At 37.1% G+C, this 19,949-nt stretch overlaps 2 protein-coding genes and 1 pseudogene across 3 annotated transcripts; 2 read left to right on the top strand and 1 right to left on the bottom strand.

Moving 5' to 3' along the window:
* Window positions 1–2,225: 2,225 nt before the first annotated feature.
* LOC117620599 (basic leucine zipper 61) lies at window positions 2,226–4,920 on the top strand. The gene is made up of 4 exons (XM_034350718.1): window positions 2,226–3,082; window positions 3,193–3,283; window positions 3,419–3,545; window positions 4,637–4,920. The coding sequence occupies exons 1-4, from the start codon at window positions 2,517–2,519 to the stop codon at window positions 4,792–4,794; spliced, it is 942 nt and encodes a 313-aa protein (XP_034206609.1). The 5' UTR covers window positions 2,226–2,516; the 3' UTR covers window positions 4,795–4,920.
* Window positions 4,921–13,375: 8,455 nt separating this feature from the next.
* Window positions 13,376–15,565, bottom strand: LOC117621724 (annotated as a pseudogene).
* A 1,975-nt stretch (window positions 15,566–17,540) lies between these two features.
* On the top strand, window positions 17,541–19,919 carry LOC117622139 (DNA-directed RNA polymerases I and III subunit RPAC2). 2 transcript variants are annotated; one of them, XM_034352703.1, is made up of 4 exons: window positions 17,541–17,726; window positions 18,187–18,300; window positions 18,684–18,760; window positions 19,525–19,919. In XM_034352703.1, exons 2-4 carry the CDS (start codon window positions 18,200–18,202, stop codon window positions 19,668–19,670), a joined length of 324 nt encoding a protein of 107 aa, XP_034208594.1. In that variant the 5' UTR covers window positions 17,541–17,726; window positions 18,187–18,199; the 3' UTR covers window positions 19,671–19,919. The 2 variants fall into 2 exon arrangements, with proteins under 2 accessions (XP_034208594.1, XP_034208593.1); XM_034352702.1 differs by having other exon boundaries at window positions 18,183–18,300.
* Window positions 19,920–19,949: the final 30 nt, after the last annotated feature.

The following is a 19,949-nucleotide window of genomic DNA, read 5'->3' as shown; positions in this document are numbered from 1 at the left end:
TATATAAGCGATAGTTTAAAATTATTCTAAATTAATCTTATTTACAGAAAGGAAAATTTGAACTTGGGTATAGAGAAACAAAATCATTACACTGACCAACTGGCATAACATAGATTTGCAATTCATTCCATTTCTTAAAGAATGGTTTTGAGAACTATACCCCTGTTGCTATATCCATGTTTAAAAAGAACAACAAAATAAACAATCACGTATACCTTTGAATAAAACTGTATTATTACCATATTTACTGATATCACACCTCTCACATAGATTGGACTAACTAAAATATGTTGATTTTATGTAAACAAATCAATAACAGAATACATGTAGAGAGAGAGAGAGAGAGAGAGAGAGAGAGAGAGAGAGAGAGAGCAAATGAAGTACCAGCTACCATGTTCATTTTCTATATATGAATTAAGCACATCCGTGAATATGGCAGGCACTTCCTTGATAAAGGCGGCAAATTAATGTATATTCTAAACACCCCTCTAATCATAATTAGTGCCTCCCAAATACTTCTATTTTATCCTCATTCATTAAAAACTACATAAATTCCCGTTGAGGTACAGAGGGAAGGTACCACGAAACCAAGAGAGGGAGAGAGAAAGACAGAAGAAGAAGAAGAAGAAGAAGAAGACATATAGCTACATGTGGGTATGGTTTGGGGACAAAGCAAAGGAAGCTTAATTACAGCATCCATCCCAACAATTCACATGGGAGCTGTGACGTGATTCCCTACAGTTTCTCTATCCACCCTTTCCTTCAAGCATCATGCCCAAATCCCCTAATCCCACTATTATATTAAGATTATCTTACAACTGCTAATTCAGCTTTTTAATACTACACATATATATAATACTAGGTCCACCTCCTGTGCATAACCCTCACACCAAGAAGCTTCTATGCGAATGGTTTTTCGTGTTTTCTTTATTTGGTTAATCGATTACGTAAGTACGTTAGTAAGACTCATTAGAGTTCAATTTCACGTGAATATCCCAAACTCATGATAGAGATGTTATTGTCAAAGATATACAACTTAAATTAGAGATCAATTTTATGTGGATCCCGAATTTAGAGAGATGTGATTATTAAACCCTACTTCTCTTTATTATGAAACCCTAAAAGTAGTTAACTCAATTTAATTAGTTCAAGCTTTACAGTTTGGGATAGTCTTCAGTTAATTATTTACCACCCCTAGAGTCACTTTGATAACACAAAATGACAGAAACTAATAATTGGGTCATCGGTCAAAATTCCTAATAATTTTTTTTAACTATAAAAATTAGGGATATTTAGTCATATACCCATTTTTAGCACTAATAATATAAATAAATTAAACATTACTTTATTTCTATAAAAAAAAAAACCCAAAAAATGATAGCTGACCCTATTGAATCTAATTTTGATTATTAAATTACTTTGATGCCCTATTGAGTGTTTTGGGTTTTTTTTTTATATGAGGTTTTGGGGTTGAGTTTACTTTAAGAAATGAATGGCAGTTTTGTAATGTAAAAGAAGTTAAAAACCTTTTTGTTATATTGTAAATGAGTTTTGGGTGTGTTTCTAAAGTCCATTTCATATAAGGTATTTTATAATATGGGCTCCTATATTGGGTATAATAGTGAATCTCTCTAAAAATTACTCTGATTTAAAGAAAGTGAGACTCGAACTTGAATACAAATGAACAGACACACTGTTATAATCAACTGACCTAACTCACATTTACGAAAGGAAATATTTCTTAATACGATAAGTAATTCATAAAAATGGCCATGATAGTTTGGTTGGCACTTGGTACTATATGAATCATTCCCCCACCACATGTGGTTGGATCAGACGGTCAGAATTGAGACTGTCAAGGTTAAATGTGGAGGGAGTGGTGTGTATGTACATCATCGGAAATGTTCTCTTGGATGCAAAATGCAAAAAAGAAAGAAAGAAAGAAAAAATAAAAATAATGAGGCTATTATTATAAGCTCCCCCACTAAAGAGACGGGCACGATGGCACGTGGTGGCTGATTCCGCTAGTTATTAAAACTAGTACTGGCGACTTTCCAGTAAAACCGTTGAGCCCCAACCTCCTCCCAGCTGGCGATAGCTGTCCGATCCCTCCCTCCCCCATGTGACCCCACTGCACAATAGAGATCGAGATAAAATTTATTTCATTAAATAAATAATAAAAAATATTAAAAATGAAAGAAGAAGCTCAAAATATAATCATGTTGTCTCGTGGGTTTCTTTCTTAACCCCCCCTCCTCAAACGATATTCATGATTGAACCTTCAACATTCCCTGGTTTGTGTGTATTTTTTTTTTTTTTTTTTTGGGTATATATATAGGAGCCTTTGTTGGAGCTTGTAATTTTGTTTGGTTTTTCCGAGACTCATATCCCTCATCTCCTCTCTTTCATTCTCTCTATCTCTCTCTCTCTCTCTCTCTCTCTCTCTCTCCCCCTCTCTCTCTTAATCATTTTAACATTCCAAGTTTGATTGAGATTGTGGTTAATTTGTGTACATTATGGCACAATTACCTCCTAAAATCCCAAGCATGACACCCAGTTGGCCAGACTTTTCTCACCAAAAGATGCCTCCCATGGGCCATTTTGCACCCAATGGAAATGCCCCCGCGGTCAACACCACCACCGCATCTCAAAACTCTTGTTGGGTTGATGAATTCATCGACTTCTCTTCCGCTAGACGTGGGTCCCACCGGAGATCGGTCAGCGACTCCATTACCTTCCTCGAGGCACCAATGCAGGACGAATGCCGTGCACCGCATGGTTCACACCCCAACAACCACGAGTTTGATAGGTTTGACGACGAACAATTCATGTCCATGTTCACAACCGAAGAAATCTCTGCTGCCGCCGCCGCCGCCGGCCCCACCGGCTCGTCCTCGAACCCGTCCTCGCCTTCCGACCATAACAGCATTAATGAGGACGAGAAAGAAGCGGATGCGCCTCATCACAAGCAGCTGAAGAACGAATCTGAAGAGGTGGAAAGCCAATGCGAACAACCAAATCCAAATGATGCAACGAAGAGCAAGTCCAATGACAGGAAAATCGATCCAAAAAGGGTCAAGAGGTAAATCATGCAACGCAGAGTCATTTTCCAATAACGTAATTACCCTTTTGTAATTTTGTAAAAATATGTTGAATTAAGTTTTTAATTACGTGTTTTTGTGTTTGCATTAGAATCTTGGCAAACAGACAATCTGCACAAAGATCACGGGTGAGGAAGCTGCAGTACATATCAGAACTCGAACGCAGCGTCACCTCTCTACAAGTAGGTTAACTATGTAATTCTGAATTTAATTAATTAATTTCGTTGTGAAATTATACCTTAATTACTAGCTGATTAATTAATTTAATTAGACTAAATTTTACTGGCTCTTTTTTTTTTTTGGGTTGCAAAACGAAGGCTGAAGTTTCAGTTTTGTCACCGCGGGTTGCGTTTCTTGACCATCAACGCTTGCTGCTAAATGTCGACAACAGTGCTCTCAAACAAAGAATTGCAGCATTGGCGCAGGATAAGATTTTCAAAGATGGTACGCATATATAATTACACTTTTATATCATCAATTATTTAACTTCACAAAATTACATAATTAGTAATATGAATCTTGTTCATTTTATTTTGAAACAAAACATCATGATTTTGGACTTGGTTTTGAGTTCATGGCATATGCAGACCTGAGTTAGGGTAGTTAGCCAGGGCAGTGAGTCGACCCCTTACACCCAAGTTCGAGTCTCCATTCTTGTAGATTATATTAATTAGAGTAATTTATCGATTGTACATATAGGAAAAATATATAATTAAGATCAATTTCAATCTAGGTCACGTGTGTTCAAATATCAAATTTTATAATATATATATATATATTTATTTATTTATAAATTTTAATTTATCATAATTGAATGAAGAACATTATTGTCCTTGAGTCAGTTCAGCTCCTAGCTACCAACTTTTATACTGGTGTACTGAGATCTAATTAAAAAAATTAAGAACTGCAAGCCATAAAAGGGTGGTAATGCTTGGTACTCAAAACTATGAAAATGGAAAAAGACCTCTAGATTAGATAAAGAGACTTATTTGATCCACCAACAATCAATGCGCAGCGCAAAGCAGCCTCAAAAAGGTCATCCATGCATGCTAAGAGTAGGAAGAAAATTAAGGAGATGATGCATCATATCACGTGGCACTTCCTACTCTGCAAGTAGAAAAGGGGATCATATTAGAGTGGTGGGAGGGAGATACGAGTAATGTTAGATAGATCACATTTATGAATCAAATTATAAACGCAGTCCACAACAACTGTGATACATAATGTATTACATAGTTTTAAGAGGAAAATAAAGTTTCATATTCTTTTAAGGAATGTTAGGTGAACTCCATGAAGATGTAAGAATTTTTTTATTTTTTTATTTTTATTTTATACAAGTTTAGGAGGGAAGAGAAGTGATTAGGGATAAAGTAATATAATAATGGTCTCTAACGTATAGGCATGTGTTTACATGTGCACTTCTCATGTGCAAAATTTTAATAATGTGGGTTGGGTTGTCAAAAGTCACATGTAATTATGAAATGATTTTAACCTTATATTTGGGTTTTTTTTTTTTTTAAATAAAAAAAATGCAGCTCATCAAGAAGCATTGAAGAGGGAAATAGAGAGGCTAAGGCAAGTGTATCACCAACAAAACCTCAAGAAGATGGAGAACGTTGCTCAATCACCAACACCACCCTCAGACACCATAACAACTCCTGAAAAAGAACAGCTCCTCAATGTTTCCTCCTAATCATCATTTAATTTCCTCTAGTGTGGTTAATTAAGGGCCTAATGAAATCTCATCATGTGGTCTCCAAACAAATTATACCCTAAATTCATGTCTATTGAAAATCATATCAGCATTTTGGATGATTGATTTCAAAGCTACATCAATTTTTTGAGGAAATTGAAAGAGGATTGATTATAAAAAAAAAAAAAAAATAGACGCACAGTTGTATACAACTGATTATACTCACCGTGTGAGCAAGTTGGGTGATTTTTAAGACATGATGAACATGGAAAGAAGTCACATTATTCTAGGTGACTTGGCTGCTGCTGCTGACCTGTGCAGTCACGTGTTGTGTTTAGCTTTAAAGAAGGGGACCACTCAGATAATGAATGATTGGGTTGCAGGAAGGAACATGTGCATCTGTGGTTTTTAGGAAGAAAAGAAGGACTAGGATTGTACCGCTTTAGCTGATTTTGGGTGTGTATGTGATGATTCGTTAATATTCTATTGGCATTATTTTTTTAATTCAACTTTTATTTTTATTTTTGGACTTTAAATTTTCAACTTAGTGCTAATTGGTATAAGGCAAAGTATAGTGGGGTTGTGTTGGGATGCACGAAAGTAAGGGTAGCAGCAGGGAGATGCTCGGCACTTTGATGTCAGATTTGTTGTACATTTTAGTGTATTATTGGTTGTAATAACTTCATTGGCCGAAATGATTTATCAAAACGAGGTTTAAATTACAAAGAAAACAGATTTTTCACACACATTATCAATATTATGCGTAATCTTTTTTACAGTTAGATTAAGTTTTGTTAAACAAATGGGGCAGATTCATGCTCTACAACCACAATCATTCAGTCATACTGTCCTGAATCTCTCCAATTACTTCTGAGAAGTGGATTGTAAATTTGATCAAGCATGATTTGTAGCCCCCTCAAGTGAGTCTGTGCAGCAAGCAGCGGCTGGTACCTTTGGTCTCATCGACTTCACCAATGCCTCACTGGAATATCTAAGATCATATATTAAGGTTTGCATATTTATGACTAGTGGTGGGGGACACGTACATGTATGCTTAATTATATTACTGCCTATGAAGTTATGGTAAAATTTCATATTACTCCTCGCAAGGTCATGACTACGCATTTCGCCTTTTTATTAATATTTTGTGTCTTACGTTGTCCTGATATCAAAACTGATAAACTTCAGGATGCAAGCTTTCGAGAAGAAAAAAAACATTCAACATGAGACCAGTAAGATTATTTACTAATATGAAGATGAGATGAATGAATATCTAAAAGTGTAGAAGTTGCTTCTCATCACTTTATGCGTCTGATATAAAGAATGGGAGAAGTTTGTTTGGTATGTTTAGCTTCTCACCATTAATATGACAAAGTCACTAAAAAGTCTCTAGTAAATTAGCAAGATTTTACCGTCAAAAGTCAATTATTTAACAAAGTTCTTAGAATTGATAAGCTTTTTGGATACCACCAAACTATTAATGATTTTTAAAAGTCATAAATGAATACCATCACTTTTAATAAGTCTTCAAAAATTTGAATTGCATATTAATTCCATGAAAGTGTTTAAAATTAATTCCACAAAAGTATGAACTAATAAATACACACCCCATAGTTTTTATTTCAATAAGGAAGATGTAAATTTTGTTGGCGAGATATCCTAGTCATATTAGGATATTTCTTTCTTATTCTATTAGGATTTTATTTATTTCCTTTTTGTATAGATATTGTGCAATTAGGTTTTGTCTTATTTCCTAGTATAACCCTACTAGGGTTTGTAACCTTGTATTATAAATACCTCCTTTCGGAGAATGAAATAGATCTGAAAATATTCTACCCATATTGTTTGACTTAGTATCAGAGCTGACTTTCTGGCGACCTGTGTGTGTTGTGCCCACTCGTGTTCTACTGTGTGCCCTAATTTCTTTTAGGGTCCTTGTGTCTGTGCCTGTGCTGTGTTTGTCGTATCTACTTCGTGTTGTTTTTTTTCACTGCTATCATGGGTGATGATTCCAAAATCGTGGTAAGTGCTAGTGCATCTGCAACAAAGGAGGAATGTCCCTGGTGTGATTACTCTACCCCGATTAATTCTTACAAATTGGATGGCTCCAATTATGCCTCTTGGTCTCGTGGTGCGCGTATTACAATTACTAGTCGTCGTGTGGCAAGTTGGATCAATGGGAAGAAGCCTGCTTCGTCTTCAGATTCTGCTGCCTATGCCGAATGGGAAGAAGATAATTGCCTGGTGCAGTCATGGCTTCTCAATTCCATGACTAAGCCAGTTCGTGCCTTGTTTGAACATGGTGCTACTGCTTATGATATCTGAGAGGCCGCCCGAAAGACTTATACTGTGACTCAGAATAGTTCTCTTCTGTTTCAACTTCGGCGACAGTCCATCCTTACGTGTCAGAATGGTGAATCTGTTAAAGTGTTTTATGAAAAACTTCATGCTATATGGCAGGAGATTGATTGTCTGCGTCCACATGAATATAGTTGTGCCGATGATGGGGCTCGTCGTCTGAAATAACTTGAAGCCGATCGAGTTTATGATTTTCTTGGAGGACTTGATCCACCATATGATGGTGTCTGTAGCCGTATCCTTGCTCTTAGTCCTATCCCACCCCTTCTCGAAGCCTATGTCATGGTCATGAAAGAAGACACCCGTTAGTCCGCTATGCTTAGAGGAGGTTCCATGGCCCTCAAAGTTGACCCAGCACGTTAAAGACCGGTTGCCCAGTACGACGTGAACGGTCGTCCTTCATCCAGAAAATTTTCTCTTTCTGCTGGGTTGCGTCCTGCTGGCTCTACCCCTAGCTCTCTTGACGGTCCTCCTAAATGCCGTCATTGTAATGGGAATCACTATTCTGAGAAGTGCTTTAAGGAGCATGGTTACCCAATTGGTTTGCTGACTATAAAGCTCATATGTACGGTCCCAAGGCCGCCTGTACTATGACTCAAGATGAGACCTATTATCCAGCCCCGTCTGCAAATCTGTGTGCTTCCGATACCATGCCAGGTATGGGCTCTAATACTTGGATAATTGACACTAGTGCTTCTGATCATATGACTTATGATGATAATATGTTTGATAAGTTGTCTCGTAACCCACGTGACCCCTATATTACTAGTGCTAATGGTTTACCTTCCCCAGTTACCGATGAAGGTACCATCCACCTCACTCCTTCTTTACATCTGTCCCATGCCCTTTTGGTTCCAAATATTTGTTGCAATTTGTTGTCTGTTGGGCATTTACTTGATACACTTAAAGCTTCTGCTACTTTTTATTCTACCAATTGTTTTTTCTAGGATCTCAAGACTCACGAGAAGATAGGGCATGGTAAACGGATAGGGGGGTTGTATTACTTACAATTACTGGTTGCAACAGTTCGTAAGTGTGTCGCTAATAAAGTCCAAGGTGGCAGTGTCAAAGACAAGCAACAACTTTGGCTGTGGCATCGTCGCTTAGGACATCCGTCATTTGGTTATCTTAAGCATTTGTTTCCTTCATTATTTAGTTCGTGTGATGAGTCTAGCTTCAAATGTGAGACTTGTGTAATGGCCAAGAGCCACCGTACTGTTTTTCCCTTGAGTAATAATAAAGCTGTATTATCTTTTGAGTTAGTACATTCTGATGTATAGGGCTCTGCTCGTGTGACTTCTCATGGTTTCCGTTGGTTTGTCACGTTCATTGATGATTGCACTCGCTTAACATGAGTATATTTGATGAAGCATAAACATGATGTTGCCTTTATTCTTCCTGTTTTTTGTGCTATGGTGTCTACTCAGTTTCATGCCAGTGTTAAAGTCTTTCGAACTGATAACGGAGGTGAATATGTGAATCATACCTTGACCCAGTTCTTCTGTGATCAAGGTATCATTCATCAAACTACCACTCTATTCACTTCTCAACAAAATGGTGTGTCTGAACGTAAGAATCTTCAGTTACTCGAAGTTGCTCACTCCCTTATGTTGGATATGTCTGTTCCCCACCATCTTTGGGGACATGGTGTTTTCGCCATTGCTTATTTGATAGATCGTACTCCTAGTCTTGTTCTGAATTTCAAGACTCCGCTTGATGTATTATGTGCCCATACTCCTCCGATTTCGGTCTCTAAACTACCTCTAAAGGTGTTTAGGTGTGTTACTTATGTTCATATCTACTCCCATCAACGAAGTAAACTTGACCCATGTGCTCTCCGCTGTGTCTTCATTGGCTATTCTACCACTCAAAAGGGTTACAAGTGCTACCACCCTCCTTCACAGAAGGTACATGTTACTTTGGATGTCACCTTTCATGAAGAAGTACCGCATTATGTCTCTTCCTCCTCTCCACTTCAGAGGGAGAGGGGGAGTGAATTGAAGAATTTCGGAATGGAAAATCTTGAATGTACAGAGGCATTTAAATGAATCTCTGACAGAGTGTCAACGACCGGTCAGTTAGAGGACGCGACAAGTTGACAAGCAATCTGTGCAAAACCAACCGGTCGCCCAGTACGTTGCGTGATGACTGTGTGGAAACAACAATCTGTGCAAAATCGATCGGTAGCCCAGAAGGTGATGACCGGTCGCCATTTGAATTCCTTGATGAGATTTGCCCCTTTGCCAGTGGAATGTAACAGTGATATTGGTGACTCCTGTGAAGATGAGATCGATATAAGACCTCCCTCTGCCCTGCCACTATCCCAATCAACTCGTGATGATGATGAGGTACTTTCTAGTGATGTGTCTACTTATCCATTACCCCCACGCACTACTCGTTGTAAACCTAAAGTGCAGTATTCCCCTTATATACATGCCAAATCTAAATACCCAATTAACCATTATGTGTCAACTCATCGTCTGTCTAAGTCATATGCATCATATTTGTATCAATTATCTAGTGTATGTGTGCCAACTAAGTTGCAGGATGCTTTATCAAACCCTAAATGGGTAGATGCAATGCATGTTGAGATGGAAGCCTTAAACAAGAATGCCACTTGGGAGTTAGTCCCTTTACCAAAAGGAAAAAAGGTAGTTTGGTGCAGATGGGTGTTTACTCTGAAGCACAAGGCTGATGGTTCCATTTACCATTACAAGGCAAGATTGGTAGCAAAGGGTTATACTCAAACCTATGGAGTGGATTACACGGAGACCTTTGCTCCAGTAGCAAAGCTCAATACTGTACACGTTCTCTTGTCCTTGGCTGCTAATCATGATTGGCCTCTGTTACAATTTGATGTCAAAAATGCATTCCTCCATGGTGACCTCAAGGAAGAAATATACATGGATCCTCCGCCTGGTATCCCTGTAACCTCTAAGGAGGGTATGGTGTGCAAACTACGGAAATCATTATATGGATTAAAGCAGTCTCCAAGAGCTTGGTTTAGGAGGTTTGTTGCATCTATGAGGAAGTTTGGGTATGTACAAAGTAATTCGAATCATACTTTGTTTCTGAAGCATCGCAAAGGTAAATTAACAGCTTTAATAATTTATGTTGATGATATGATTGTAACTGGAGATGATCAGGTAGAAATACAAAGTCTCCAGAAATATCTGGCATCCGAATTTGAGATGAAATCATTAGGTGACTTGAAGTACGTTCTCGGGATTGAAGTGGCCAGATCTAAGCATGGTATTTTCTTGTCTCAAAGGAAGTATGTTTTGGATTTACTTGCAGAAACTTGAATGTTGGATTGTAAACCAATTGATACTCCTAGTGAACAGAATCACAAGTTGGGGTTATATCATAATCAAGTTCCTACTGATAAGGAGTGCTATCAACGACTTGTGGGGAAACTAATTTATTTAGCTCATACACATCCTGACATTGCGTATGCAGTAAGTGTAGTGAGTCAGTTTATGCACTGACCTAGTGAAGATCATATGGTAGTTGTGACGCGTATTTTGAGATATCTCAAAGTAACTCCTGGCAAGGGTTAATGTTTTCCAAGTATGGTCATACAGATGTGGAAGGATACACAGATGCTGATTGGGCTTTAGCTACTGATAGGCGTTCTACGTTTGGGTATTTTACATTTGTTGGTGGTAATCTTGTTACTTGGAGAAGCAAGAAACAAAATGTGGTGTCTCAATCTAGTGCTGAGGCTGAGTATCGTGCAATGGCCCATGGTGTATGTAAGTTACTGTGGTTGAGGAGATTATTGAGAGATCTTGGCTTTGGGCCTAAGAAGCCTATGGATTTATATTGCGATAATAAGGCTGTGATTGCAATTGCTCATAACCTTGTACAACATGATCGTACAAAGCATGTGGAGGTTGATGGAAATGTCATTAAAGAAAAGTTGGATACGGAGATTGTTTCCTTCCTATTCATCAATTCTGAGTATCAGTTAGCAGATGTCCTTACAAAGGCTGTTTCTACTAGTATCTTCCACAACTCGCTTGACAAGTTGGGCATGCGTGACGTCTTTGCTCCAACTTGAGGGGGAGTGTTGGCGAGATATCCTAGTCATATTAGAATATTTTTTCTTATTCTATTAGGATTTTATTAATTTCCTTTTTGTATAGATATTATGTAATTAGGATTTTTCTTATTTCCTAGTATAACCCTACTAAGGTTTGTAACCTTGTATTATAAATACCTCTTTTCGGCGAATGAAATACATATGAAAATATTCTACCCATATTGTTTGACTAATTTAAATTTTCATGTATAAGTTGTTTTTTTCTTAATTTTTATTTAGTGTTAGTACCATTGGATCATAAAGTACAATTGATATGAATTGTTGGGTTTTCTTTATCACGTATTTGAACAAAATATAAGATTTTGACAACATAAGGTTACCGACCATTGGATCAAATAAAGTTGATTTAACATCATCCATCAGATTGTTATATCTAGTTTGCACAAAATTCAAAATCCGACATTATATAATTTCATCACATCTTAAACTGTTGGATTTCACTAATTGGATCCTCACGAATCGTACATAGGCATGGCACATACAACTATATCTTCTGCAATGGAGAATTTTGACATTTTAACTGTTCCCGAACCTTCTATAGTTTGTGCTATTTTGATGAAAAAACCAGATAATAAAAAAAACCATTTTTTTGGTTGGCTACATAAATCCCTCAAATTTTGGGGGCATTTTAATTCCAAATTAGTACTCAAACTTTGAATACTTTGTTGGTACCGTAACTGACCGAACAACTAGCTAGGCTAGATTATCCACGTGCCATGCTTTGAGAGGTCATTGCCTTAGCTAAAGAAGCATTACCACAAGTCACAACTCTAAGCAAAGCAAAAGGAGTCCCACATCGGAAAACTACAAGAAGTGAAGACTCCCCCTCACCTATAAGAGAAGACCACTCTCCACTTAGGAAGGGATCCCTGAGCTGGGCTTTATTTTTAATCATGGGCTTCTCCCTTCTTATCTTTATATTTGGGTCCAACCCCATGTACAAATCTAAACATAATAATAATAATTTTTTTTTTTTTGAGGACATACATTATTATAATGAGAACATATTTCTTTGTGGACGTAGCCCATTCATTAAAGATGAACCACGTATATCTCGTCTTTTATATATTTATCGTTTGCCGTAATCTTCACACACATGCTAAAGGTCCTCATCTTCACCCATCATCCACCATTCCACCTCTATCTAAGTTGACCCTCCCAAAAAGAGCATCAACATACTTTATTAAGTCATATGGAAACTCACGGTAACCATGTACTCAAGATCCTCTTTTAGCAAGAGCGTTATTGTTGAGGCCCAAAAAAGTCCATGGGTGGGCCCAAATAAGTTTTCGGTCCAATACGATACTGTATTAAGAAAAGTCACATATCGGAGTACACGAAGGCTCATCATATACAAGTCATAGTCCACGTGCCATGCTAAATAAATAATTTGTCATGCCAAGGATTGAAATAATATTATAAAATACAAGCCCATGCTAAACTAAGCACTGTGTCCCTCTTTAAGGACAATAAAATTGAAGCACGCCAAGCGACATGCCACGCCAAGCAAGGAATTATTATTCTTCCCCCAATCACGCGCACAAGCTTAAGTGGGTCCCAAGCCACTCAAATACCCAGGGCTTGCTTAAGTGGGTTGTTGTATGGATGGTAATAAATCGACATGAGGCCCATTGATGGGTCGAGAAATGGAAGTCTTGAGTTGCTTGGGAGCCTCGGGACTCAAGTCCATTTCTTAGGCCCAAACATGTGGGTGAGCACAAAAGAGGAAAAAGTAGCCCAATCAAAATAGTCTATTGACTCAACCAAAAAGCCCAACGTTTAATAAAAAATAGCCCACTTACTTAATGAACCACCTTGGCCCATACACTTACCATAATGAGCTACAAAGGCCCCAACACTTGGCTGGAAAAACAAAAGCCACTGACTTTGTGTCTATTGTTTAGTGCTATACTTAACTTTGGATAGGATTGGAAAACATAATAATTTGGAAATTTATATTTCTTTATTAGATTTTTTCAGGCATGAACAATTGCCATCATTTCCCTCTCGTAAGTGGAAAGGGCTTGGTTTCTAGGAATTAGAGTCTTGCTGGTAAAAGCAACAGGCTTGCCTTCCTGTTGTAACACAGCTCCTATACCAGATCCAAAAGCATCACTCTCAATGATAAAAGGTTTTGTAAAATCCAGCAAGGCGAGAACCTTGGGAGATAACATGAGTTCCTTGAGTTTGTGAAAGGCAGTAGTAGCCTCTGGAGTCCACACAAAATCCATCATTCATGGTTAACTGAGGCAGAGGGAAACTTTCCCTATCATAGTGAGGAATAAATTTTTGATAATAGCCTGTGAGACCCAAAAATCCTCTCAAACTTTTAACAAAAGTAGGTACAGGCCAATCAGCAATTGCTTTTAATTTGGAAGGATCAGCTGAAACTCCTTGCCTAGAGATGATGTGGCCTAAATATTCAATAGTAGAAACTCCAAAGGCACACTTGGACATCTTGACAAAAAGTTGATGATGCTTCAAAATTTCCAAAATAGTATGTAAATGCCTCAAATGATTTGACCATGAAGTACTGTAAACGAGAATATCATCAAAAAATACCAAGACAAACTGCCGTAAACAATTTCGGAAAATCTCATTCATCAAACCTTGAAATGTGGCAGGAGCATTTGTCAAACCAAAGGGCATAACAAGGAATTCATAATGTCCCTCATGAGTCCGAAAAGCTGTTTTTTCAATATCTTCTGGATGAACTCTAATCTAATGATAGCCACTCCTCAAGTCCAATTTGGAAAAATAATTTGCTCCATGCAATTCATCCAACAGATCATCAATAAGTGGAATTGGATATTTATCCTTTATAGTTAACTCGTTTAACTGTCTGTAATCCATGCACATTCTCCATGTGCTATCCTTCTTCTTGACCAACAAAACAGGAGAAGAAAAAGGACTATGACTGTTCCTTATAAATCCAGAGTCCAGCAGCTCCTTGACACACTTTTCAATTTCTGACTTTTGAAGTGGTCCATAAGCATATGGTCTAATGCTTGGTGGTTTACAACCAGAAATTAGTGGGATCCGATGATCATGTTCTCGCACAGGAGGTAGTGTAGTTGGGGTGCCAAAGACAGCAGAAAAAGAATCCAATAAGGCTTGCAATTCATGCTGTTGTGGTGAGGATAAATCATCTGCGGGTTTGGCCATATTTTCACATTCTACAGCACAGAGAATCACACCATAACATCCTGAATGCAACAACTTGTCCATCTGTTGACAAGAAATAGGTTGTGGAGGCTGAGGCTTAGAACTGGACAAACAGATTTGCTCATTCCCATGCCAAAACTTCATAGTTAATCTCTCAAAGTCCCACAAGATTGGACCAAGAGTTCGCAACCACTGAACCCCTAACACAATGTCACAGCCTCCCAATGGCAAAGCAAACATATTAGAGGTATATACATACGTCCCGATGGTTAAAGGAACCGCAGCACAACAACCCTTACTCTGAACTTGTCCACCATCAGCTATCATGACATCACAAATATGAGACTGATCTAACTTCCAACCCAACTTCTTAACCATGCCAATATTGATGAAATTATGAGAACTTCCAGAGTCTAACAATACCACAACATGACAGTTTTTAATTACAGCAGTGAGTTTCATAGTCTTAATAGCAATAGGGGCTGGAGTACCATACAAAGCACAAGCTGTGATACAACAAGCATTCCTCTCATCCACTTGTTCAATTTGTTGTAATTCATGAACTATTTCCTCTTCCTCAGAACTATTATAACCCATATCCAACAACAAGATTTGTTTCCTTGCACACTTATGACCCCTCACAAATTTTTCATCACAATAAAAACAAAGATTATTCTGCCGTTTATATTGGATTTCTTCTGGGGTTAATTTCTTGACAGGCATATCCTTCCTAGGAACAACTTCATTTTTAGCAGGAACTAAATCATTTTGAATGGGTAAAAGAGGCAATCTTGACTTAGAAATTCCAGCAAAATGTGCATACCTCAACTTCTGAAGTTTAGCATCCACTTCATGAGCAAAATTCATGGCCTCATGAACTGTAGCAGGACGCAGCAGCTTGACATCATGCTTGAGTTCTTCCTTTAATCCTCCAACGAAACAGCTCAATCGAAAAGTAGGACTAAGATCACGAATTCGAGTTGCCAATCGTCGAAACTCAGCGATATAATCCTTTAAGGGACCTGTTTGACGAAGCTTAAAGAGCGACTCTGCAAAATCCTCAAACCCATGAGAGCCAAATTCTCTGCAAAATGCCTGGTAAAATCTTCCCATTTGGACAAAGAAGAAGCACATTCCTCCCATTGATACCATTGCAGAGCCTCACTATCCAGATGGAAAGAAACCATTTTTACCTTTTTCTCAGAGGGCACCGAAAAGTAATCAAAATATTGCTCCGCCTTGTAAATCCATTAAATTGGATCATCCCCATCGCTGAATCAGGGAAATTCTATCTTAACAAAGGGCATACGATTCTCAGAAGAAAAACCCCTTTCCCTCTCTCGGTGATACCTCTCTCCGCGTCGCCGAGAGCCGTCACCATCGTTGTCATGAGATGGAGGTGGGAATGGCTAATCAAAATCCTCACGACGAGAATCAATTGAATCGAGGCGTTTGTGAATGGATGCGAACTTATCCTCAAGAAGACGCTGAATTGTTTCCAGAATGACTTGGTTCTTGGAATTAGAGGCTTCAAGCGCAGCAACACGAGCGTCCATTCTTAATGAACGAGTACGAACACGAGCACGGGTTATATACTAAAGGAACATCTTAGAGAATATTTTATGTATATTTCTCAACAAGACGTACAATGGCTCCCCAATTGGTAATAAAGCCGCCGTCGAGGATACAACAGTAATTGTAACAGATTCCCCAACTAAAACTTGACACGTGGCTAACTAACTATTCAAAACCGTTTTACAGTTTTGGCTCCAACTCCTAATTCCTATCATGGCGAGATAAAAGAAGCAGTTTCGAAACCCATGTCTAACGATGGGTTACGAAGCCCCTATTTTTATGAACTAATATCCAAGATTCGTATCTAATCAATTGTGCACTGAAAGCCTACTAAACAACAGAGTGAACCCATGTTCCTTTTAATTGCATATATTTAGTCCACTCCATCGAACAATAAACTAGACTCATGTCTATTTTAAGGGTTAATGACCTAAATGGTCCCCAACTATTGCTCCATTATCATTTTGGTCAATCAACTAAAATTTTCAATTCAAACGTCCTTAAACTTTTTATTTTGTACCAAGATGGTCCATCAGTCAAAGTCTATGTATTATTCTGTGAAATCGAGGGACAAAACCATATTTTTAGGTGAGCATCCTCCTCTAAAAGGGTTATTGATCTCAATGGTCCCCCAACTATTGCTCCAGTATCATTTTGGTCCACTAACTAAAATTTTCATTTGAATCGTCCTTCAACTTTTTTTTTTTTGGTTATAAAGATGGTCTTACTATTAAAGTCTGTCAATTTTATTGTTAAATTGAGGAGTAAAAATGTCTCTATGAATTAAAATAGTAATATATAATTAAAAATTAAAGGAAACTATTATAAAACTTAGAAAATTTTAAAAAATTGAATCTCACTAGCCACATGGCTTTTTTTTTTTGTGAGATTGACCTAACAATTAATAATAAAAAATTCTCTATTGTTTAAATTAATTAAAATCATATATATATATATATAAATAACAAATTTTTTAAAAGAGCAAACAATAATTAAAAATTAAAGGAAACTATTATATGAACTTGTACCTAATTTTAAAATTGAAAAAATTGAATCTCACCACCAACATGGATTTTTTTTTTTTTTAGTGACATGGACTTAAAAAGTAATATTTTTTTTTCTATTGTTTAAATTAATTAAAAATTTTAAAATAAGATAAATACAAAAATAAATAACAATAAAATTGACGGACTTTGACGGTAGGACCATCTTGATACACAAAAAAAAAGTGGAAGGACGGTTCAAATGAAAATTTTAGTTGGTGGACCAAAATGATACTAGAGCAATAGTTGAGGGACCATTTTAGTCATATCCTTCGATAGAGCTTCTCAAAAAGTCACATATACCCTTCAAAACTCAGTCACGTGGCCATCACGTGATCAGAAGTAACGGAATTTATCATGGATGGACCATCTTGATACAAAATAAAAAGTTTAAGGATGTTTGAATTGAAAATATTTATTGGTGGACCAAAATGATAATTGAGCAATAATTGGAAGAACATTTAAGTCATTGACCCTATTCAGTCCAGCCGCCAAACAGGGCTTACGGGTTAAGCGAGGCAGAGTCCAATTTTAATCTTTAAACCCTACCTCACGTCTCTCGCCGCCTTCTTGTACTTCTTCAGTCGACAAACATATAGAGAGCCACAACCAGCATACCAACAGAATCAGCTATCTCCAATTTTGCCTCCACGTTTTCTCTTCGAAACTTCAGTCGCCACCTCTGGGTAAGATTCTGCATTCTGTTTCTTGTTTTCTGTTTAATTTCTGTACCCCTAACTTTTTTCTTTCCCTTTCTCTCGCGTCATGGAGACCCATCCAAGATTCAACGTCTGAACTTAATTTGGGAATTTTGATTTTGATTTCTCATTTGTATATTTGCACGTTTAGGGATTCATTTGTTGCATTTTGATTTGTATAAAATAATAGTTAACAGACCTCTGAACTAGGTATTTTACTTTCTTCCAAATTAGTTCAAATTTTTAAATTTCTATTTTCCAGATAATTAGTAACAAATACATGGTTGGAGAGAGAGTTCAATACATGGGTTTTTACCCCAAAAAAATAAAAAGAAGAAGAAAAATACATAGGTAGGAGTTACAGTTCTCATTTAAAGACAGTTATTGTTAAGTAGTGTAATTTAGATTTGTTGATTTGTTTGTTTGTTTCTTTTTTCTTGGTAGGCAGGGTTTAGTGAGAAATGGAACATGGGTCCTTATCTGATCCCAGCCAATCCACATTTTCTTTGATTGATGAGGATCATACATATGCGAATGCGATCAGGTTCACTTTAAATCAGGAGTAAGTGCTTTCTAATTATTTAATAAATGTTTTTACCAAATAAGTGACTCTTGATATGTATCAATAATCTGCTTCTTCTATAAAATTGCTCAAACTATAGCTTTCTAAGCATGAACCATAAGTTAATCCTTATGAATTTGTACATGTTGAAGAAAATCTTGCTAAATCGGGTTACCATTCAATTGGAATGAGCAAAGTGGAAAAGCTTTATAAGTTTAATTTACAAATTTTCCTCAGAATCCTGGTCATATTTTCCTTGTTGAAGTAAATCTTTTTATAGGATAGGATTAAGTAACTGGAAAATGATAATTATAATAATAAGTAGTAGTGGTGGTAATAACTGTTTAATGATATCTAAATGAAGTTTTATTGTTATGTTGCAGTCCAAGGACAAAATTTTGTGGGTACAGCATTCCTCATCCATCCGATAACCGAGTTAATATTAGAGTCCAAACAACAGGTAACATATATATGCCTTGCCTTCAGCGATATATATGGATTTTTATAATTATTCTTGTTCTATCAACTATGTTTCTCATAATTGCTGGCCTTGCACTTGTTTCTGATTTATTTATTTTAATGTAAGAAAGAGACTGATGGTTGTATGCGTATAGTACTTGTTTATTATGATTAGTTACAACAATATCTTCTATTCACTTGGTCATGCCTCCAAAATACTTGAGTTGTGTACTTGATACTTTGCCTGATTATATCTGTGATTGGAGCCAAGTTGTGGAGTCTGAATCAGTTAATTGATTGGAGCAACATTAGGTACCCATAAAACAGCTGCTTAATCAATACCCTACAGAAGTGTGGGCTCTGTATTACTTCTAATGGAGTTTCTGCTTGAACATGTAAACCTATTATCATCTCAAGATAGTTGATTTGGACCCCTTAAAAGTTCTAGTATGATAATTAATGCATCAAGCAGTCCTGCTGTGGCAGGTACGCATTACCATTTAAATTTGGGGTTAGCCCTGGTGGTAATGGAGGAGCGGGGAAGAGGGTGTAGGACTAGGAGATAGGTTAAGGAATCCCATCCAATGTACCAAAATGTAGTCTTCGTTATGGAGGCCGAGGACTTATTTACATGAAAACTTCACTCTTACACTACAGGGAAAATTTTAGAAACTTCCTTGGTGTTTTTATAAGGAATTGCAGTTTTGAAATCAGTCTTGAAGTTTTATAATGCGTATAACGCGGATATTTCATGAAACTTTACAGGTGCTGCAGCGAAAGAAGTATTCAAAGATGCAAGCCAGGATCTCATGGTTGTATGCCAACACGTGAGGAGCACCTTTGACAAGGCTGTCGTTGATTTTAGAATGAGCAAATCCGTGAATGGCATGGATATTGACTCAAATAATTAACCCTTGATATCTTAGTTTTGAGAGTGTTGCTTCTTCTGCTAGCACTAAAATTGACATGATGTGAATTGAAGTAGACAAAGGTAAAAGAGATGGGATTTGTTTGCACTGTTCTGAAATTTCTGTTTTCAAAAATATGTTATCGAACACTAAAACAGAATGTTTTGGTTTAGGGAAGCAAATGTTATTGTATGATATTTTCAACGTTAACCTCCGTTATGAAAGTTGTTTCCTCTGTTTTTTAGACTTTAACTTATTGCTCCACATGCACAGTAGTTCTAT

This window comes from Prunus dulcis, chromosome 3 (genome assembly GCF_902201215.1).
Source record: "Prunus dulcis chromosome 3, ALMONDv2, whole genome shotgun sequence".
Taxonomy (NCBI): domain Eukaryota; kingdom Viridiplantae; phylum Streptophyta; class Magnoliopsida; order Rosales; family Rosaceae; genus Prunus; species Prunus dulcis.
This window is presented reverse-complemented; position numbering and strand designations above follow the sequence as displayed.